Consider the following 19,980-nt stretch of genomic DNA (forward strand, 5'->3'; position numbering starts at 1 on the left):
ATATCTCTGTGAAAAATAACAGAAACAACATGGAAAACTGCGCATGATATGCTTTGTCATTGGAAAATGAAGTTGCTGCCTTTGGAATACGTGGTACAGAATAGGCCTGAATCATAATCTGGTCTTACCCTCGCTTTTCTTCCCCACCTATTTTCTAGATACAGAGGCAAAACGTACAGGGCTGTGGTCAAAATCGTACGGACATCTGACCAAGTCGCAAATTTCTGCCGCCGAGTCTGTGCTAAGCTAGAGTGCTGTCCAAATTTGTTTAGTCCTGTGCTGATATCTGAAAACTGCCCAGAGAACTGCTCCATTCATACCAAAACCAAATACAGTAAGTACAAATAATGAAAAATGAAATGCATGAGCCCAGAGGCCTAAACTACGCTGTAAGGTATTTGGTTTTTGTTTCATTTACTTTTTTCTTTTTGAACCTTTTGACTGGTCTTCCATAGGAATTGCTATGGAAGGATTTTTAAGGATTTGCTGTAGCAGATACATGTGTTTTTAGCCTGACATACGGAGGGGATGGGATGATTTAAAACAGGATGAATTTTCATTGGTAGGCCTTGGAAAAGAAGAAAAGAAACTGTGTGTGTACTGTCATGAGTTTCAGTGGATTGATTGATTCTACAGCTCAATGGATGGCAGGAGAGCACAATAAAATTGGTCACAGTAACAGTGACCCAGATGACTTTTTCAGTCCTTACTCTGGGATAGTGTAATGATGCTTTCATTGCCCTTCTTGATACGGGGGCCACATCCTTGTCATAATTGGCTTCTCATGTTTAGACGCCTTCCATGGAGGACTCAGAAGCCACCATCACTTTCTTTTCTGCCAGTTGGCTTTGCCTCTCTCCCAGGACACAGGATGCAGGACTCAGAGCTGTCCCCACTCTCCTACCTTCAGCTCTTGCCTCTTCCATCCCCAGTCCCATTCGAGGATATCTGGCCTTGGGCAACTGCTTCCCCTGAGCCCTGCCCTTCTTCCCTTCTCCATCCATGGCAGCCACTCCCAGACACCTCCACCTCCTGTGCCTGAGACCCCTCTCTCCCTCTGACCTACAGTTCTGAGTTTCCTGCATCTCCCTTCAGTTCTCTCTAATGCAAGGGGGAGTGACCTGGAAGTTGGCTCTGCCAGCCACGTTCCAGCCAGCTGGGATGTGACACGGGCCTGGCCGTGTGGCCAGTGCTCTGTGAGCCGCAGTCACTTGTGATGTTTGTCAACATGGGTGCTGGAACCAGGAATCTGAATGTACTTGAAAGGCTGTTGAGAGTGTGACTTTCTTTGTATTTTATTATCTCTCAGTGTGTTTCTACACACACACACACACACACATACACACACACAGTCTCCTTGCCACTCTGCCTTCTGATGGAGGTCAGCTGTGTCCTCACTGACCACACAGAGCCCCCGTCATTCTGTGCACAGGGGCTCTCAGGTAGGGCCTGCAGGTGTGTTGGTCCAGCACATCACCTGGTTCTGGAAGAGCTTGTTTCTCCATCACTGCACCTTTTTCCAGGGGAGGGCCTCACTGGGAAACAGCAGCTCCTGAGTAAGAAAGGCCTGACCGAGGGCTCGCCTTTGCCATGCACGGTGAATGCTTACCTGCCAGGTGGGCATCTGTCTGTGTTCTTCCAGGACACTGGGAATGGCAGGGAAGGAGCAGGGTCCCACACCTCCCATTCAGCATTGCCGAAATGAACTCAGAGATGTCTCTGGATCTCATATAATAAAACTCTCAAGTCCCAAGATCCTTTGGGTTAATTTATAATGAATGTTACTACAGGCTGAACAGAGGCTCCAGTGGGAGGAGGACAGAACGATATTTCGGGGGAGTCGAGCACTGGAAAAGCAGGGGTCATCCAGTCTCAATCCAAGGCTCCAAACACATACTGACCTTTGGCTGCATTCCCTAAAACCAGTTCTCATCCCCAGCCACTGGCTTCTAAGAAGCCAGCCTGCCCCAGCCCTGTCATGCATGCTTGGGATTTGGGAGGGGACAGAGGCTTGCTCATTTGCCCCGTACCTGGAGATGGCCACAAAGCAATGCTTGCCCACAGCAGTTCATTCCTGCTCACTGAGGAACACGGTCCCTGTAGAACTGGACATGGGACATTGTTCCAAGCTCTCCTGCCATCTGCTCCTTTTGAGAGGTTAATGAGAACAGGCCGGGGCTCCCGGAGCAAGTGTGCCTCCTGGGAGTTACAGGGCTGCTGCTGTGCGGCTTCCCGAAAGTTTTTCCAAATATCATGTTGTGATCAAATGCAGGGGAGGGGGTGGGACATAGAGGGTCTTAGGCCTGAAGGAAACCTATGCTTGTTAGCCCTGATGGTCTCATTTTGTAAGTAAGGAAATTGGGGTGCAGAAAGGATAGGCGACTTACCTGTAGGACGAAGCCCACTACTCAGCACTGTGAGAATGCACTAAAATCATGCTCCCTGCAAAGGAGCTGCTGCAAACCAGGGGTTGTGCATTTGCCATTTTCCTTTGGCCCACCCCATTCGTGGATAAAGCTTCCTTGGCTGCATTCAGTTATTTTGTGGCTCATGGGCATCACACAGTGGGACGGTTGAACCTTTTGTTAATGAGTAGGCGTCTGGGTGGTAATTGAATGCTGGATCTTTAGTGGTCATTTTCATTAGTTGATGATACATTTCGTTTATAAAAAACTTTAATCACTACTAAAGTTCAATAAATAATTTTTGAATTAAGATACATACCTGTGTCTCTGCTGTAGAATTCAGAAGTAATGTGAGTCCCAGGAAATGAGAAGGGAATAAAATATACAATGATGTAATAGAGAAGGAACTCTGAAAAGAGGGAAAGTGCTTGGTGAATTTGGCCCACGTGTTCAGGATCATAGCTTGTCTTGGTCGGACCAAGAGCTGGGGGAGTCCCTCATGCCAGGACCACGCCAGCAGATGTTCACTCAGTGCTTGCTGACTGACCAGTTGCTCAAGAATCAGACTTGGGAGCAGGTGTCAGAGCACTCCGGCGGGTGTCATTGCCACCACTGTATGCAGTGTCTTGGGTCCGGACAGGGATAAACTGTGGGAACTGTGGACACTTTTGTCTCTTTCGCCTTCTGCAGAAGTCAGCTCTGGCTACTTCAACAACATAGCACAGACCCAGGGCTTTCACTGCATGCACTCACCTCCCACAGTCCTGGAGGCTGGAAGTCCAAGATCAGAGTGTCAGCAGCTTTGGTTTCTGATGAGATCCTTCCTGGGCCTGCAGGCGGCCACCCGCTCCCCGTGTCCTCATGGGGCCTCTCCTCTGGGTCTTGGGTCCTTGGTGTCTCTCCTGGACACTCTTAGGACCTCATTAATGTCAGTGACATCCAGATACACTCACTTCGGGGGTTCAGGCTTCAGCGTTGGGGAGGGGCCAAGTTCAGCCCGAACACCTTCCAGACCTGAAGCTTTGGAGCAGTGTCTCTCCTGTGGGTCTGTTTTCTCAGAATGACTTCGTAAGGCACAAATGAACTATCAGATGAAAGAATCGTCTCCCTCCTTCCTCCTCTCCGTGTATGTGTGTGTGTGTGTGTGTGTGTGTGTGTGTGTGTGTAGAGCCTTAAGAAGTTTCTCATCTTCCTTCCTACAGCCTATTACTATGGAAAGAGAAAGAAGATCTCCAAGCCCCCCATTGGGGAAAGCAACCCCGACAGTGGACACCCCAAACCCGCCAGGCGGAGGAAGCGACGGAAATCCATTTTCGTGCAGAAGAAACGGAGGTCTTCTGCCGTGGACTTCACCGCGGGCTCGGGGGAGGTATGTTCTGCCTGGGGCGCCTGCCAGCCTGTGGCTCTGTCGTCTGGCCCTGGCCAGCAAGTGTGGCTGCTTCACAGCAGAGGTGACCCTGGAGATTGCAGCGGGATGGTCGGAAACACTGAAGAAAAGCCCCCTCCTCCTTACTGAGAACAAATGTAGCGTGTCCAGCTGCTTTGGCTGGGAAGGGCCTCGTAGGGCCTGCGGGTGGGACCATTGGCTCCATTTCAGAGGCTGCCTGGGACAGGGCTTGCTAAGTGGTCTGCACTGGGCCCAGGGTCTGACTGTGGGGCCACTGCTACAGGCCCCTCTGCCACCAGCCCCTTAAATGCCTTTTCCTCCTTCCCAGGATAGTGAAGAGGAGGACGCCGATGGCATGGACGATGACACCGCCAGTGAGGAGACCGGTTCCGAGCTCCGGGATGACCAGACGGACACCTCGTCGGCGGAGGTGCCCTTGGCCCGGCCCCGGAGGGCTGTCACCCTGCGGAGCGGCTCAGAGCCTGTGCGCCGGCCACCGCCAGAGAGGACACGAAGGGGCCGCAGGGCGCCGGCTGCCTCCTCAGCAGAGGAAGGGGAGAAGTGCCCGCCGACCAAGCCCGAGGGGACAGAGGTGATGCCCGGGTGTGGGGGCAGAGGGCGTCCCGCGGGGTCTGAAGAAGCACACCTGTTACACTTCAGGGCCATGATGTGGGGGAACCTGTTTAAAATACCTCCGACAGCAGCAGCTGCTCTAGCTCCTTCCCAAGTCAGGAACAAAGGCTGGCGCGTCACCTCTGGGTGGAGGGGCCTTTCAGCATCGGAATGGAGTGCCCAGGGTGGAGACAGCGCCTCTTTCCTGGATGGCTTTAGTGCCACCTGGGTGCTTGTCAGGAGGAGGGCACAGTCCTCGGTTTCCTTTGAACTCTGGGTTTCCAGAAATGCCTTCCCCGCATCTCCCGACTGCCCTGTGTCTTGCTCCCGCATCCCCTCTATAGGACACCTCTGTGATGTTTTAAAATATTTAATCAGTGTTTCAGGTCTCCCCTAGCCCCATGGGTGGTGTGAGATCAGCAGAAAGGGCCATTGGCACTATCATTACAGAAACACTGGGGGACACTCTCGTGTCTGCTTGGACGTGCCCCTTGTATTTCTCCTTTTTAATCAGAGATGCTTTGTTCATAAGCAGGCCCAAGGTTTCCTGAACTAGGGATGCAAGAGCGACTGTCACTGTGCCTGCTTTCTTCCCTCTGAAGGCACATGAGTCATTGCAGGGGGCATCATCACTGAGCTAAGAACTTTCCCAGGGACCGAGAGTGTGTGCAGCTTTTTCAGGTGCCCAGTGAGGGAGCAAAGGGAGGCAGTGGCTTCCGGCAAGGAACGGCTGAGGCCTGGAGAGTGCTGGAGAGGACCCAGCCGGCTGACTGTGCCGCAGCTGAGCTCCTCCTGCCCTTTCTCTGCAGGACACAAAACAAGAGGAGGAGGAGAGACTGGTTCTGGAGAGCAACCCGTTGGAGTGGACGGTCACCGACGTGGTGAGGTTCATTAAGCTGACAGACTGTGCCCCCTTGGCCAAGATATTTCAGGAGCAGGTATGGTGGCTTGCCGCGTGTCGATTGTTTGATGTGCTGAGACTCTGGATCTGAAATGAACCTCCTGTCCCAGCCGGCTTCCTCGTGACACCTGTCAGGGGGTTCCTCCGTGCTGCTCGGCAGGTGTGCGAGACCCGGCTCCCTCCAAGGCCCCTGCTAAGGGCTGCCTGTCAGGGAAGAGAGAGAGAGAGCCTCATTCTTGCTCCTCTCAGGCCCCACCAGTGCCATGGTGGGGGGTGGAGGGGTGACTCTCCCGGGCTCTAGTGACACCACCCAGCAGTGGGGGAGGCACCTGTTGCTGGCAGGTGAGGGGTGCGAGTCCACGCTCCCCCTGCCATCTCCACCAACCCTACAGTGGGGGCTGTTTACCACCAGGCAGGGGTGAGAGTCCCAGTTCCCTGGCTGGCCCTTTCGGATGCCACGTCAGTGGTAGGATGGGGTGCCCAGTTGCCACCTGGCCAGGCTGGAAGTCAGGGCGGCACAATCTGCCTTGGCTGCTATCGGTGGGGTCCGGCCAGCCCTCCCTGTGATGTTCAGCTGCAGAAGAGATGCTGCCGTCTCACAGTGTTTTGTCTTGCTGGGCCGCCCCTTGGCCAGGCCTTTGTCTGGAGACAACTGGTTTTGGTTGAGCCTCCTGTCATTGCCTTTTGGCAAATCTGGGTTGCAGCTTCTTCAGCTCCAAGTCTCAGGGACATGAAGCTCACACACAAACAACAACCAGAGAGCTCAGCAGCGTGCTGTCAGCTGGGGGCCCAGGCCGCTAGGCAGTCTGCCCTCCTCTCTCCACCTTCCAGAGTCTTCTGTTTGTGGATTTGTATATAATGCCCATGGATCTTACTTAGGCCTAGTGGGAGAAGGAGGGAACAGTGTATCCACCTGGCCTGCCCGGAGCGGAAGCCCGCTGGCCAGTGTGTCGTACTGAATGCTGCGTTCGTCATTGTTTTCTTACCTTCCGCGCTTCTTTCTACATAAAATATTTTTAAGACCATGGTATGGTGATGGACAAATGCAATAACAGTCGATATAATTTCTACCTTAAAGGAGTCTGTAGTCCAGCGGATGAAATGAGTATAGTTAGCTAAAACATAAGACATATGATGCTGTGTCCTGAGGAAGAAGAGAGGGTTTTTATTTACATTATCCCTTAAATTAATACGGAAACAAGTTGCCAATCTGCATACACACCACCTTGCATCCTGCCTCACTGGCCTTGCAGAAAATGCCAGGCTCTTGCTCTACTCTGTGCTTAATTTGTTGAAGTTTTTTGCGTTGTCCTGGTGTAAATATCTGTGTTCAAAGACCTCATGTTAAAAAAAAATACTGTTTTTCATATAATGTTAAAGATAGGTTTATTCAGTTTTTTGCGTTGTCCTGGTGTAAATATCTGTGTTCAAAGACCTCATGTTAAAAAAAAATACTGTTTTTCATATAATGTTAAAGATAGGTTTATTCAGTCTCTTTTTAGATCGTATAAATCAGTAGTCTAGAAAGAGGATATTTCAAGCATTAAATCAGGAAACAAAAAAGGTCTGTGACTTCCCATGCACCCAGGAAATTTCTCAGCTTTTCTCCCAAGTTCATGCAGCAATGAACTGAAAAAAAGCAAATTAAAATAGTCTCCAGTGCCACCCAAAGAGAGTAGTTATTGTCATTCAAAGTTCTTTCCCCTGTGTCCCGAGAAGTCCAAGAGATGAAGTAGTTCATCCTATTGACAACCACTAGAACCTTCTGCAGATACCCACTAAGTTCATGCTGAAAGAATGATTAGGCCGGGCATGGTGGCTTATGCCTATAATCCTAACACTTTGGGAGGCTGAGACAAGCGGATCACTTGAGGTCAGGAGTTCGAGACCAGCCTGGCCAATGTGGCAAAACCCTGTCTCTACTAAAAAAAAAAAAAAAAAAAAAAAAAAGCCGGGTGTGGTGGTGGGTGCCTGTAATCCCAGCTACTTGGGAGGCTGAGGCAAGAGAATTGCTTGAACCTGGGAGGGAGAGGTTGCAGTGAGCCGAGATCGTGTCACTGCACTCCAGCCTGGGCAACAGAGTAAGACTCCGTCTCAAAAACAAGCAAAAAAAAAAGAATGATTGGAGGCAGAGGGAGTCGCCTCCTGACCTTCTGACATTGGCCGCCCTTCCTGTCTGGACAACTCTGAAAAGCAACCAGGGAGAGACTTCCTTAGACCTAAAGAACCTGGGTGATGAGCTTGTCCCTTCAAATAACACACAAACAGGAAAGAAAGACAATTGTAAGAAATACAAGGGCTTAGGTGATCGGGGGCTTATTGATAAACCATATCTCCATTTTGAAAACAAAATTAAAGCAATAGGTTGAAATCCCGTGTAAAGCGTTGCCCAGCATGGCACGTTGCCTGTCTGGTATTTATTGACAGTGGTGCTGCAGCGAGAAAACCGTTGTATTCAAATACATGACAAGCGCTGATCACACAGGTTTGGTTGCGCTGATGCGTATCTCTCAGTCCCTGTGTGCATTCAACATACACCGATTCAGTCCCTGCGAGGAGCCTTCTGATAGCTAAAGATACGAGGTGTGGCATTCTGTATCACTCTAATGTTTTGGTTTTATTTTTAGGCTCAAATGCTTAGTTTTAACAATAAAACAAAGTTTAGTTAGGCCTGAATGAAGAGCAGATTTCTCATTTCTAGATCCCAGGTTAGGTATGAGGGCTTATACCTTGAAACATCAATAGCTCCTGTGTCTGTCTACACTGTGTACGAGTTCTCAGTAATAAGCAAGAAAGTGAAACAAAGCTGGTTTGGGGAAAAGCCTAAAGTATTGAGTCTTCCTTTCTTGTATTCCTAAACCCAGTTGATAACACCAGAGAAAAGTTTCATGCCTTCCCTAAGCTAAGCCTTCTAGGAAATGGAACACAGCCGACACTGCCCCCCTTGTAGAATAAAGTTGCTCTCCAAGTTGCTCTTTTTTTTTTGTTTTTGAGATGGAGTTTTACTCTTGTCGCCCAGGCTGGAGTGCAATGGCGCGATCTCGGCTCACTGCAACCTCTGCCTCCCTGGTTCAAGTGATTCTCCTGCCTCAGCCTCCTGAGTAGCTGGAATTGCAGGCACCTACCATCATGCCTGGCTAACTTTTGTATTTTTAGTAGAGACAGAGTTCTGCCCTGTTGCTCTTCTAATATCAGTAAAAGCCTTGCCCTTCATCCCTACTTGTTTCTCTTACGAGAGAGAAAAATAGATAGACTTTCATTGATCATCATCTCATTCCTGTGTAATTTCACATTAGGCAAGTTCACCCGTTGGAATAAAAAGCCATTGCCCACTGGGCTGTCTGAAGTACATGGGCACTTGAGTCCTTTTCTGTCCCATCAGACCTTTAATTACTCATTTTTATTAATTTGTTCATCGTCATTTAGCCCAAATACTCCAGCTCTGATTTGGTGAGGCCTCCGGTAGGTGACTGCAGGCGTTGTCTGAGATTATAGATGAGCGAGAAGGAACCCAGAGACTTTATTCTCACTGGGATGCGAATGAGCTCACAGCGCACAGCATGGTGATCGCTATGTGCATGCATGCCCTCAACGATATAAATGCAGAGATTATTGTAATCACCAGGAGCATTTGCAAAAATTATAAACTCCCCATTACCAGCATCTGTGCCTTTTATTTCCGAAATGTTATGGCAACTGCTTAAAAAATCTATACTCCATAATTTAATGCAGCAAACCTGTACATTACACAGTAAAAATCCACTCATCTATAACTAAGAACACACAAAACTCTAAATAAAATTTTACCTATTCATTCAGCTTTCATCAGTCAGAGACAGCGCAATAAGCAGACTGCTCAAATGCTCAATTGACCTTAATGAAAAAATTTCAGGGTAGTTTTTAGGCTTAGTCCAGATGAAGCTGTCTTTTCTCTACTTCTCTAGACCTCAATACCTCCATTAGGAACTACCAGATCCTCTATCAAAATCGATTTAATTTTTCCCTGTGCTAAGCCTGTCGTATATCTCATCATATTTCATTTCTTTACAATTAGTCCATTTATGATAATTCTGTGTTTACCATTAAAAGTGATCTGCCAGCAGCTCTCAGTTATATAGGAACATGTTTATAAAAATTAAACCACCTGTGAGGTATGTGGTTATCTAAATAATCCTTGAAAGAAAAAATAGTCTTCCAGATAAAGTGGCTTTCTGGGCTCGTCATGATTTTACTTTGGTGTCTCCCCAATTTCCTGGAATTCTACGTTCCAGGGAACTAGCTGTGTTCTTTCAGTCCCTCTTGGCCTTAATAATTCCTACTGGTCCCTGAAGTCTCAGTTCGAAGCCCTTTCAACACCCCTGTAAGACTGGCTTTGTTGCCTGTCCTGTTTGAGCCCTTAGCTCTGCATCCATATGTTAATATCCCCGTATCCTAATAGTTTACTTGTCTGCCGCCCTTCAGATTCATGGGGTGTCCAGAGAGGGAACCTTTCCTTTGTTCACTGTGACATTCCCCAGAGGCCAGCCAAGTGCCTGCCACTTAGTAGATGCTCAATAAATATTGGCAAGTAAATAAGTGAGCGTGTGCACCTCCACTTAAATGTGGTACATGCATCAGCCACCTTCACTGAAATTTTCTGTAAAGAAAGAGTTACACAAACATTTTAGTGCTGATATTCAGTGGTGATTGAATCACCATCATGCCCAAGTACAGATGTTAAAGACTGAGCTACAGTTTTGCCTTCAAAGTTTAATGTCAGAAAACTACAGTTCTCATTCCAACACTCTCTCTAACTAGCTATGTGATCATAGTTAGATTGGCTAGCTTTTCTGGGCATTAAGAAAGTAAACTTCCTGGGAAAGTAAAATAAGTTCTATTTCTATTCTATCCTGTTCTGTGGATGTCATTGAACATAATGGTTAAGCCACCTGTCCACGGTTTAATGACATCCATGGCACAGAACAGAATAGAACATCAGCCCTCTGCCTACTTAAAATGTGTTTTTATGAGGCCCATGGTACCTGGAAGACTTTGAGTCCCTACGCCTATGCCCTCTTGGTCTAATTTGATGTATTATATGCGGATTTGGCTCTGAAAGTGGAATTGGCCTACAGGCCCCAGGCCAGAGGTCCCCTTGGTTTCTTCCCGACCTAGAGCCAAGCACTATTTCACAGCACTCCCAAATCCCCCCAGCTGCAATCAGCCTTTTCTGTAGCATCTGAAAAGAAAGTAAAGTAACATGTATGAGCACTCTAAGAAAGGGAAAAATGATATAAACATAGCATGAAAATACAGTGACAGTTTTCTATAGTTTCTCTCCTGCTTTCAGTATGTATACAAGACAGATCTGTTTACTTTGTGATTTGATAAGGTCACCTTTGGTCTTGGTTGAGCGTGGCCTCGAGTTGCTTACATCATAGCTAGTGCTCATCTGTAATTTAAGAATAAAAAATGGCACTCACATTGATACTTTTAAAGTTAATGTTTCATTTTTATTGCTACAGTACTTATTAGGGAATATTGTTGCTTTTGAATCTGATCGGAAGATAAATTATTCCTGCTCTTAACATTAGTCTTTCGAATCTGATCAGATGATGAATTATGCTGCTTAGAAGATTAGTCTGCTCAAGGCTACCATTTATACACACTTTGCCTTTTTGCTTTAGATATTTTCAAGACAGCTAAATAAACCATTAGTTTAAGAAAATAAGCTGCCTGTGCGAAAGTCACTGACAGGTGTTGTCGGAGACATATGATCTTGTGCTTTTGCTTGGCTATTAATGTCCTTGTGGCTTATGGCAGCCATGGGTATAATTCTTCTGCAAGTGGCAGAAATTCCAGTATGTGAAGCTCGCTTAATGCTCTCATGGTACCACTGATCTTCATCATTGCCTGGGGCCTGCAATCTCTTAGACCCCCTCAGTGACTCCCTCTGGACTATTGAGATCATCTTGGTAAATAGGAAGGAGGATTGCAGTTAAATTCAGCAGTCCAGTCAAATGACATCTATGTGAATGAACCAGATTACTATAGGAAGCAAGCTGCTGAAGAGACAGAGATGTCCAGTGGAAGGGTCTTAGAGCTTTGGAGTGGGTCTTTGTATGCTTCCTCCTACAGCAAATTCAACTGAACATTCATTGAATGAATGTCTTCATGCCTTGTGTGTAGGTAGAGAAAGGGTGAGCAGGACACAGTGGGGCAACAGATCTGTGTACAAGCAACACCTCACTCTGGGCAGTGTGTGTCTGTAAATGGGGTGTGTGTGTGTGTTTTCCTTTATGGAAAACTGCTGTCGTTGGCATATCTGTCTTGAGCATCTTCTCACCCATCCTAATGGTGAAATGCCAGACCTTGGCAGGGAGGTGAGGGAGCCTTGTCTTTTAGTAGAGATCCCTTTGCTTAGTGCTCAGATGAAGTCTCAGCATAGCTTAGGGAGGACCTGGCCCTGCCTGGGGTGGAGAGTGACTTGCCCTCCCAGCAAGGGGCGATAAGCTTGGGAAGCAATTCCCACAGCAACCCACCTGTTCCAGCTCTTTCTACCCACTAGGGTAGGTATGTGAGTTTCAGAGTAGCCAGAGTGCCCTCAGCCAAAAGCTCTTGTATTTGTATTATTGTTTGTTGTTGTTGTTTAGAGAGGCTCCTGCTGTGTTGCCCAGGCTGGAAGGCAGTGGTATGATCACAGCTCACTGCAACCTCAAACTCCTGGGCTCAGATGATCCTACCACCTCAGCCTCTGAGTAGCTGGCATCACAGGTTTGCACCACCATGCCCAGCTAATTTTTAAATTTTTTGTAGAGACCGTATCTTGCTGTATTACCCAGGCTTGTCTCAAACTTCTGGTCTCAAGTGATCCTCCAGCCTCAGCCTCCCAAAGTGCTGGAATTATAGGCATGAGCCACTGTGCCCAGCTACAAAAAGATTTTAGTAACACAAAGATTAGACAGTCATCAAGCTGGGTTGGTATCTCTACCAACAATCCCCTGAGCCTGAATGAAACAAGAGCATCCTGTTGCCACGTTTGGCCCGGGGATGGAGCCTGCTATAACGCATCTGTGTACCCCGGTGCACACTGCCCCTTCTCTAACCTGCCTTTCTTTTTCTGCAGGACATTGACGGCCAAGCACTCCTGCTTCTGACCCTTCCGACAGTGCAGGAGTGCATGGAGCTGAAGCTGGGGCCCGCCATCAAGTTGTGCCACCAGATTGAGAGAGTCAAAGTGGCTTTCTACGCCCAGTACGCCAACTGAGCCTGCCCTCGGGAGGTGGCCCATTATCGCTGCGATGTGGTGTTTGTAAAGGTTTCCAGGACTGAAACTTTGATTTTCCAGGATATGTTAAATGGTACAGACGCTAAGTATCACCAGAAAACCAGAAGGCCAGGATCTTCTGCCTCCCAGAAGGCCAGGATCTTCTGCCTGTGCCAGCCTGTGAGCTGTTTCCATGTTTTCAAAGCACAGCAGCAGTCGCTCCTGGGGAGTGCCAGTTAAAGTCATGCGTCAGACCCTGCCGGACGTGGGCCTGCTTCTTGGCTCACCCGCGGTTTGCCTTTCTCCCGCCCCAAACCAGGCAGCCCCCTTGGAGCAGGGTTTCCTAAGATGAGGACTGCATTCTTTGAAAACGAAGAATGTCACCAAGGAAGAAACCTCACTCCATGCCGTAGTGTTTCCTGTAATCACATGAGCACATTTACACATGCAGTTTCTTATGGATAGGTATGTGACCCTGGTTGAGTGGCACCTGCGGTTTCATCTTGGTGGCAACTCCTTTGCAATGCAGCTGGCAGCAACATCCTTATAAAAAGATGTGCTAAAGCTCTGTCCTCTGTTAGAGGCGCCTTTTAGGAATACGGGGAGTGAAGGAAGGCCGGCAGGCATCTCCATGCAACTAGATGGCTGGTTAGTTTGTTTGTTTTGTTGTGTTTTTTGAGACAGCCTTGCTCTGTCGCCCAGGTTGGAATGCAGTGGCGCAATCTCAGCTCACTGCAACCTCTGTCTCCCGGGTTTCAGCGATTCTCCTGCCTCAGCCTCCCAAGTAGCTGGGATTACAGGTGCCCACCACCATGCCCGGCTAATTTTTGTATTTTTGGTAGAGACAGGATTTCACTATGTTGGTCAGGCTGGTCTTGAACTCCCGATCTCAAGTGATCTGCCAGCCTCGACCTCCCAACGTGCTGGAATTACAGGTGTGAGCCACCACGCCCCGGCCCAACTGGATGGTTTTTGATTGAAGCCTAGAACATCTGTGGAGACAAACTCTACCCAGTCTTTTCTAGACCCTCAACTATCTCCAGTGTTGTTGTTTAATTGTAGCCAGATCAGGGAGTGAGTCTTTTAGGCAAATGTTGGTTTATATATCAAAGGAAAAGCTTAGTTTGAGAGAGGAGGAAAGGAAAGAGATGTGGGGGGAGCGTTTCATGAACCAGCTACATCCCCCTTAGAAGGATCACTGCAGCAGGTCACTGAGCAGGAGTCCCTCTGAGCGTCCCTTCTGTCTCGTTCTGCCCCGGCTGGCCACATATGCACCAGGCACAATGCAGCGTGAGCACTGAATCTGGAGTCAGCCACTTGGCACCCTGGTTTTGCTGAGAACTAACTCTGAGATCTTGGGTGACTTCTCATCACTCTGGACCTCAGTTCCTGTGAAGCGACAGGTGTGGACACTGAGGGTGCAGTGGTGAGCACACTGTCTCCCGCTGGCGTTCATCCCGCTCATGCTGGAAAGGAAGATCCAGATCGTACAAAAATGAGAAAAAGAAAGAATAAGAAGGGTCTGGTCCCAGTTCTGACCCGGCCATTCCTACAGCCTTTCTGGCTTTGAATTTGCTTGTGGAATTTCTTGGGCAGTTGTGTTAAATCTGCCAGGTCACGTGCAGACAAAGCTGTGGCTGCGAGAGTTGGCTGGCCTCTTGGACCAGAAGCCATCTCCGTATCCTCATGAGCGATTCCGTATCTCCACTCCGACCTCGTGGACTACAGTGTTCCGCTGTGGTGGCTGCCAAGATGCCTTTTTAAACGTATGCAAGGAAACCAAACCCCTCCCGCACAGTTCCTGAGTGGACACTGGAAGCAGAGGCTTCGCACCCTTCCTGCTTTCTTACCACAGTTACCTTGAGCTCGTCCCTTGGACTAGAGTCTCCACAGTTCTGGTAAAATTCTGCGGTGGGCTGATGAGCTGCTTGCATTTCTGTGACATTTCCAGATGTGATTCTTGGTGGGATTTTGGAAACTTTGATTGCTCAAGCTCACCCTTCTTAACATTCTGTAATGGTTACAGATGACAATGGAAAACACATATTTTATGGCTGAGGCGTTTTGGTCTCCCCTGCAGTCGATTTCTAGAATCAAGTTTTAGAATTTGGCTGATGCATCTGCCTGGGGACCTCAGATGGGAGGAGTGTGTCATTTGTGCCCCGACAGAAATGTCTCCGGGATCCGTGGCTGGCTTGCCCCGGGCATCTCTCCTTTAAGCTCAAGTTTTGACCTCTCCACGGTTTTCCACCCCTGCCTTCTCAGCCACATGCTTTTGGCCTTAAACGCTCAGTCTCGTGGAGTTACACTGTCAAACGATTGGAAAGGGCATCCATTTCCAGATCTTTGGCATTTTCCCTGCGCTGACTCTTTGATGATCCTTCACTGTGGCCTTTTCAAGCTGAGCTGTTTCTGTTTTATTTGAGACGAGGATGAGGGAATGTGGTGGCCACAACAGAACAGGGACTTGCAGCACAAATGTCACTTCTGTCTCCCTTTTCAGTGGTGGCACGGAGGAGGAGGTGCTGCGTTGGAGGGAGGAGATCCTGCAGGAGCTCTCTGGAGCCCATCTAGGGAGCTGGAGTGTGTGGCCCACCAGGAGCTCAGGAAGGATACAGCCACTGTCGCAGGGGCAAGTGTTTGCTTCTCATGGAGCCAAGTGCCCAAGACTCTCCGTATCCTTCACCCTGACAGTTCAACTTCAGTGTTTCTCTGTGCAGTTGCGGTCGCCATGGGTGAGCACTGGGTGTGTACGTGCCAGGGAGGAGATGGCTGGGACTACTGCACAGGAGGGCACAGCCTGGTGTTGCCATGAAAGTTGTCTCTATGCCATCTCTCTGGTCCTTGAGGAGAGCCCAGAAAGATTTGAGGACCAAGGAGGTCCTAAACAGCTTTTCCTCCAGCTGTTGCCAGTGTCCTTCTGAGCTTGTATTCTCCGGGGATTTCCGTCGTGGTGGGTGGACTTCACATCAGCAGCAATTCTGGTACAGAATTGTAATGTGTTTTCATTTCTCTGTAGGATTCACCTCTCACCAGCGTCTTGTCTTACAAGTAGGGCCAATCTCATGGAGCATTTTTCTGTGTGTGTCCTTGTTGCTTTTGGCAGAAAAAGTGGATTTGACATGTGTGCCCCGATGCCATCATGGCCTCTAGGTCAACAATGTCATGGTCTAAACACCAAAAAGTGATGGCCCACATTCCTTCCCTGGATGGTACCATTTCTTCTCCGTCTCTCTTTGATGATTCTTTGGGACCAAAGTCCTCTCCTTAGTGCGCCTACATCCTGTGGGCATCACGCCACTTGGAACTTATTGGAACGGGCCCGGCAGACTCTGCAGTCTGCGCCGTTTGAAAACCCTGAGAAAGAGACGCCACCTCAACTTGAATCATGACAGCCCATCGCTCAGTCTTGCCCTAAACTCACGGAGCTTGTTTCAGCTCCTCACTTCTTGACTGAATTTGTACTATGTTGAAAAAATATCCTGTCCACAAAAACACAGGCCTAACAACCTAGAAAAAGAACAGGGTACTACTGGCATTACAGAACTTCTTTGCCTTTCAAAACAAAAGCAAAACACAGTGAACTTCACCACAGAGCTGCGTAGTATGGGGAACTCATCCATCACTTTCAAAATTAGAGTCATTTGATCCAAGTTTGAGTCAGACACAGTATTTGAGCTGCACGGCTTCTGGGTTCTCCCACCTTATTTGATCATATTTGAAAGATTATTTCCTGTGTTTGCTTTGATTTGTTCCTCAGTACATTAAAATGATCTACACCTTGAACACTGCCCCGTGACCTTTACTGCCCTCCCTAGAAGGTTGATTTTGATCAGCCTTTTGAAGATGGGTGTCGTTTTCCTAACTTATCTCACAGAATTTTGAGCGTTGTATTCGGCAAGTTCTGAGATTTGCCTTCTATCTTATGCCAAACACCCCTTTCTAAGAGCTGTCCCCGCTTAGTTTTAGAAGCACTAGGGGTTTTCATACTTATTTTATAGAACACCCATTTATATTTATTTCTGTATATAGAACTAAAAAAAAACAGTAGTGTTAAAAATCTTTGTTGTGGTTTGAGCATCTTTGCTGCTTTTGGATTAAGATGGCGAATCAAGGCTCCACTTCCTCTCTCTTCTGTCTTTAGAAAGCTGTGATCGTGCGTGCAATTATTTGAAAGGAAACATAGTCAGTTAAGAAACCTGTAGTTGTTAAGGAAGAAATTGTTGGCGAGATATCCATACTGCCCGTATCTCATTGGTGCAATAATTAAATAGCAAAGGAAATCTGTATTGGCAACTATTATAATTCAATAATTCTTTTGTTTACTGCCCTTTTCTGTTCAGGAGTTTTCTGGAAATTACTCCCTTTCATGTGGTTGAATTCTTAAGTTGACCAATTCTCATAGCTCTTATCACTAGAATGGTTTGCAGATACCCCAAACATACTATGATAAAATCAAATTGTGCTACTTTTGACCCATGTAATTCACCTAAAAGTTGTAATTGCTGACATAGAGTACTGCCTTGAATTTTAGTTTAAAACCTCTCTAGTTTCGATGATAAATAACTCAAACAATTCCATATTGTTTGAGGAAGGGGCCATAATCCTTCTGTATTGTTGGCACTAAGTAATGGGAATTTGGCCCAGTAAGTATGAAGGTTGTGTCGCCTAACCAACGCAGAGCAGTGCTTTTTGTGTGGCTGAGGAGATATGCTGATGATAAAAGGAAAATTCTAGGACAATCGTTGGCTAAAAATCACCTTAGGATGAAAAATTTGAGGCAAATTTTTTTAAATGACAGAAAAAAATAATCATCTCACTTGCTTGAAACAGGAGCCAGCATGATCTCTGGAAGCATCAACTATCCCTTGTCGTGAATGTTGAAAGCCCTTTCACTGTTTTGCATTCTAGTTTGAATAGTTTGTATTGAAATTGGATTCCTATCTTGTGTATGTTTTTGGTGCATAAAAGGGAAAAATTGGTGTCATTACTTTTGAAATTTGCAGGACGAAGGGCATGCTTTTGGTTTGCTGTAAGATTGTATTCTGTATATATGTTTTCATGTAAATAAATGAAAATCTATATCAGAGTTATATTTTAATTTTTATTCTAAATGAAAAAAACCCTTTTTACTTGAAAAGAATTGTAAGCCACATTGTTAATAAAGTAAAAATAAATTCTATGGTGGTGTTTGTTTGGGTCTTTGTGTTGAAGGTTATTCAATATTATCTTTAGCGTCTGCATTAGTTATTTTGTTCTGAATTTTTTAGTTTGTTTTTGCCACACAAAACCTTATTTCTAGGTTGTTAACGACCACCGCTCTCAAAGTCCTGTGTGACCTCCCAGAGTCACCTCCTAGCTCCAGAACGGAACTTTCTGGTCGAGGAATTTGTGTTTATTCTTTTTAGTTGTTAAAACATTTTTGTGTAAAAGTGTTCCTATTTCTCCACATCCTCTCCAGCACCTGTTGTTTCCTGACTTTTTAATGATGGCCATTCTAACTGGTGTGAGATGGTATCTCATTGTGGTTTTGATTTGCATTTCTCTGATGGCCAGTGACGATGAGCATTTTTTCATGTGTTTTTTGGCTGCATAAATGTCTTCTTTTGAGGAGCGTCTGTTCATATCCTTCGCCCACTTTTTGATGATGGGGTTGTTTCTTTCTTGTAAATTTGTTTGAGTTCATTGTAGATTCTGGATATTAGCCCTTTGTCAGATGAGTAGGTTGCAAAAATGTTCTCCCATTCTGTAGGTTGCCTGTTCACTCTGATGGTAGTTTCTTTTGCTGTGCAGAAGCTCTTTAGTTTAATTAGATCCCATTTGTCAATTTTGGCTTTTGTTGCCATTGCTTTTGGTGTTTTAGACATGAAGTCCTTGCCCACATCTATGTCCTGAATGGTATTGCCTAGGCTTTCTTCTAGAGTTTTTATGGTTTTAGGTCTAACAAACATGTAAGTAAGTCTTTAATCCATCTATCTTGAATTAATTTTTGCATAAGGTGTAAGGAAGGGATCCAGTTTCAGCTTTCTACATATGGCTAGCCAGTTTTCCCAGCACCATTTATTAAATAGGGAATCCTTTCCCATTGCTTGTTTTTGTCAGGTTTGTCAAAGATCAGATAGTTGTAGATATGCAGGATTATTTCTGAGGGCTCTGTTCTGTTCCATTGATCTATGTCTCTGTTGTGGTACCAGTACCATGCTGTTTTGGTTACTGTAGCCTTGTAGTATAGTTTGAAGTCAGGTAGCATGATGCCTCCAGCTTTGTTCTTCTGGCTTAGGATTGACTTGGCAATGCAGGCTCTTTTTTGGTTCCATATGAACTTTAAAGTAGTTTTTTCCAATTCTGTGAAGAAAGTCATTGGTAGCTTGATGGGGATGGCATTGAATCTATAAATTACCTTGGGCAGTATGGCCATTTTCACGATATTGATTCTTCCAACCCATGAGCATGGAATGTTCTTCCATTTATTTGTATCCTCTTTTATTTCATTGAGCAGTGGTTTGTAGTTCTCCTTGAAGAGGTCCTTCACATCCCTTGTAAGTTGGATTCCTAGGTATTTTATTCTCTTTGAAGCAATTGTGAATGGGAGTTCACTCATGATTTGGCTCTGTGTTTGTCTGTGATTGGTGTACAAGAATGCTTGTGATTTTTGTACATTGATTTTGTATCCTGAGACTTTGCTGAAGTTGCTAATCAGCTTAAGGAGATTTTGGGCTGAGACAATGGGGTTTTCTAGATATACAATCATGTCATCTGCAAACAGGGACAATTTGACTTCCTCTTTTCCTAATCGAATACCCTTTATTTCCTTCTCCTGCCTGATTGCCCTGGCCAGAACTTCCAGCACTATGTTGAATAGGAGTGGTGAGAGAGGGCATCCCTGTCTTGTGCCAGTTTTCAAAGGGAATGCTTCCAGTTTTTGCCCATTCAGTATGATATTGGCTGTGGGTTTATCATAGATAGCTCTTATTATTTTGAGATACGTCCCATCAATACCTAATTTATTGAGAGTTTTTAGCATGAAGGGTTGTTGAATTTTGTCAAAGGCCTTTTCTGCATCTATTGAGATAATCATGTGGTTTTTGTCTTTGGTTCTGTTTATATGCTGGATTACATTTATTGATTTGCATATGTTGAACCAGCCTTGCATCCCAGGGATGCACTGTTGGTGGGACTGTAAACTAGTTCAACCATTGTGGAAGTCAGTGTGGCAATTCCTCAGGGATCTAGAACTAGAAATACCATTTGACCCAGCCATCCCATTACTGGGTATATACCCAAAGGACTTTAAGTCATGCTGCTATAAAGACACATGCACATGTATGTTTGTTGTGGCACTATTCACAGTAGCAAAGACTTGGAACCAACCCAAATGTCCAACAACGATAGACTGGATTAAGAAAATGTGGCACATATACACCATGGA

At 46.4% G+C, this 19,980-nt stretch overlaps 1 protein-coding gene across 1 annotated transcript in view; it reads left to right on the forward strand.

The window, feature by feature from the left end:
* The window catches only part of SFMBT2 (Scm like with four mbt domains 2), a 247,993-nt gene extending 230,260 nt beyond the window's left edge, over positions 1-17,733 (forward strand). The window contains exons 17-21 of the mRNA XM_030819341.1: positions 159-334; positions 3,608-3,774; positions 4,121-4,384; positions 5,214-5,342; positions 12,411-17,733. Coding sequence (XP_030675201.1) covers positions 159-334; positions 3,608-3,774; positions 4,121-4,384; positions 5,214-5,342; positions 12,411-12,551 — 877 coding nt within the window. The 3' untranslated portion in view covers positions 12,552-17,733. The remainder of the gene's footprint in view (positions 1-158; positions 335-3,607; positions 3,775-4,120; positions 4,385-5,213; positions 5,343-12,410) is intronic.
* The last annotated feature ends 2,247 nt before the right edge of the window (positions 17,734-19,980 follow it).

The sequence above is a fragment of the Nomascus leucogenys genome, chromosome 9, assembly GCF_006542625.1.
Source record: "Nomascus leucogenys isolate Asia chromosome 9, Asia_NLE_v1, whole genome shotgun sequence".
Classification (NCBI taxonomy): domain Eukaryota; kingdom Metazoa; phylum Chordata; class Mammalia; order Primates; family Hylobatidae; genus Nomascus; species Nomascus leucogenys.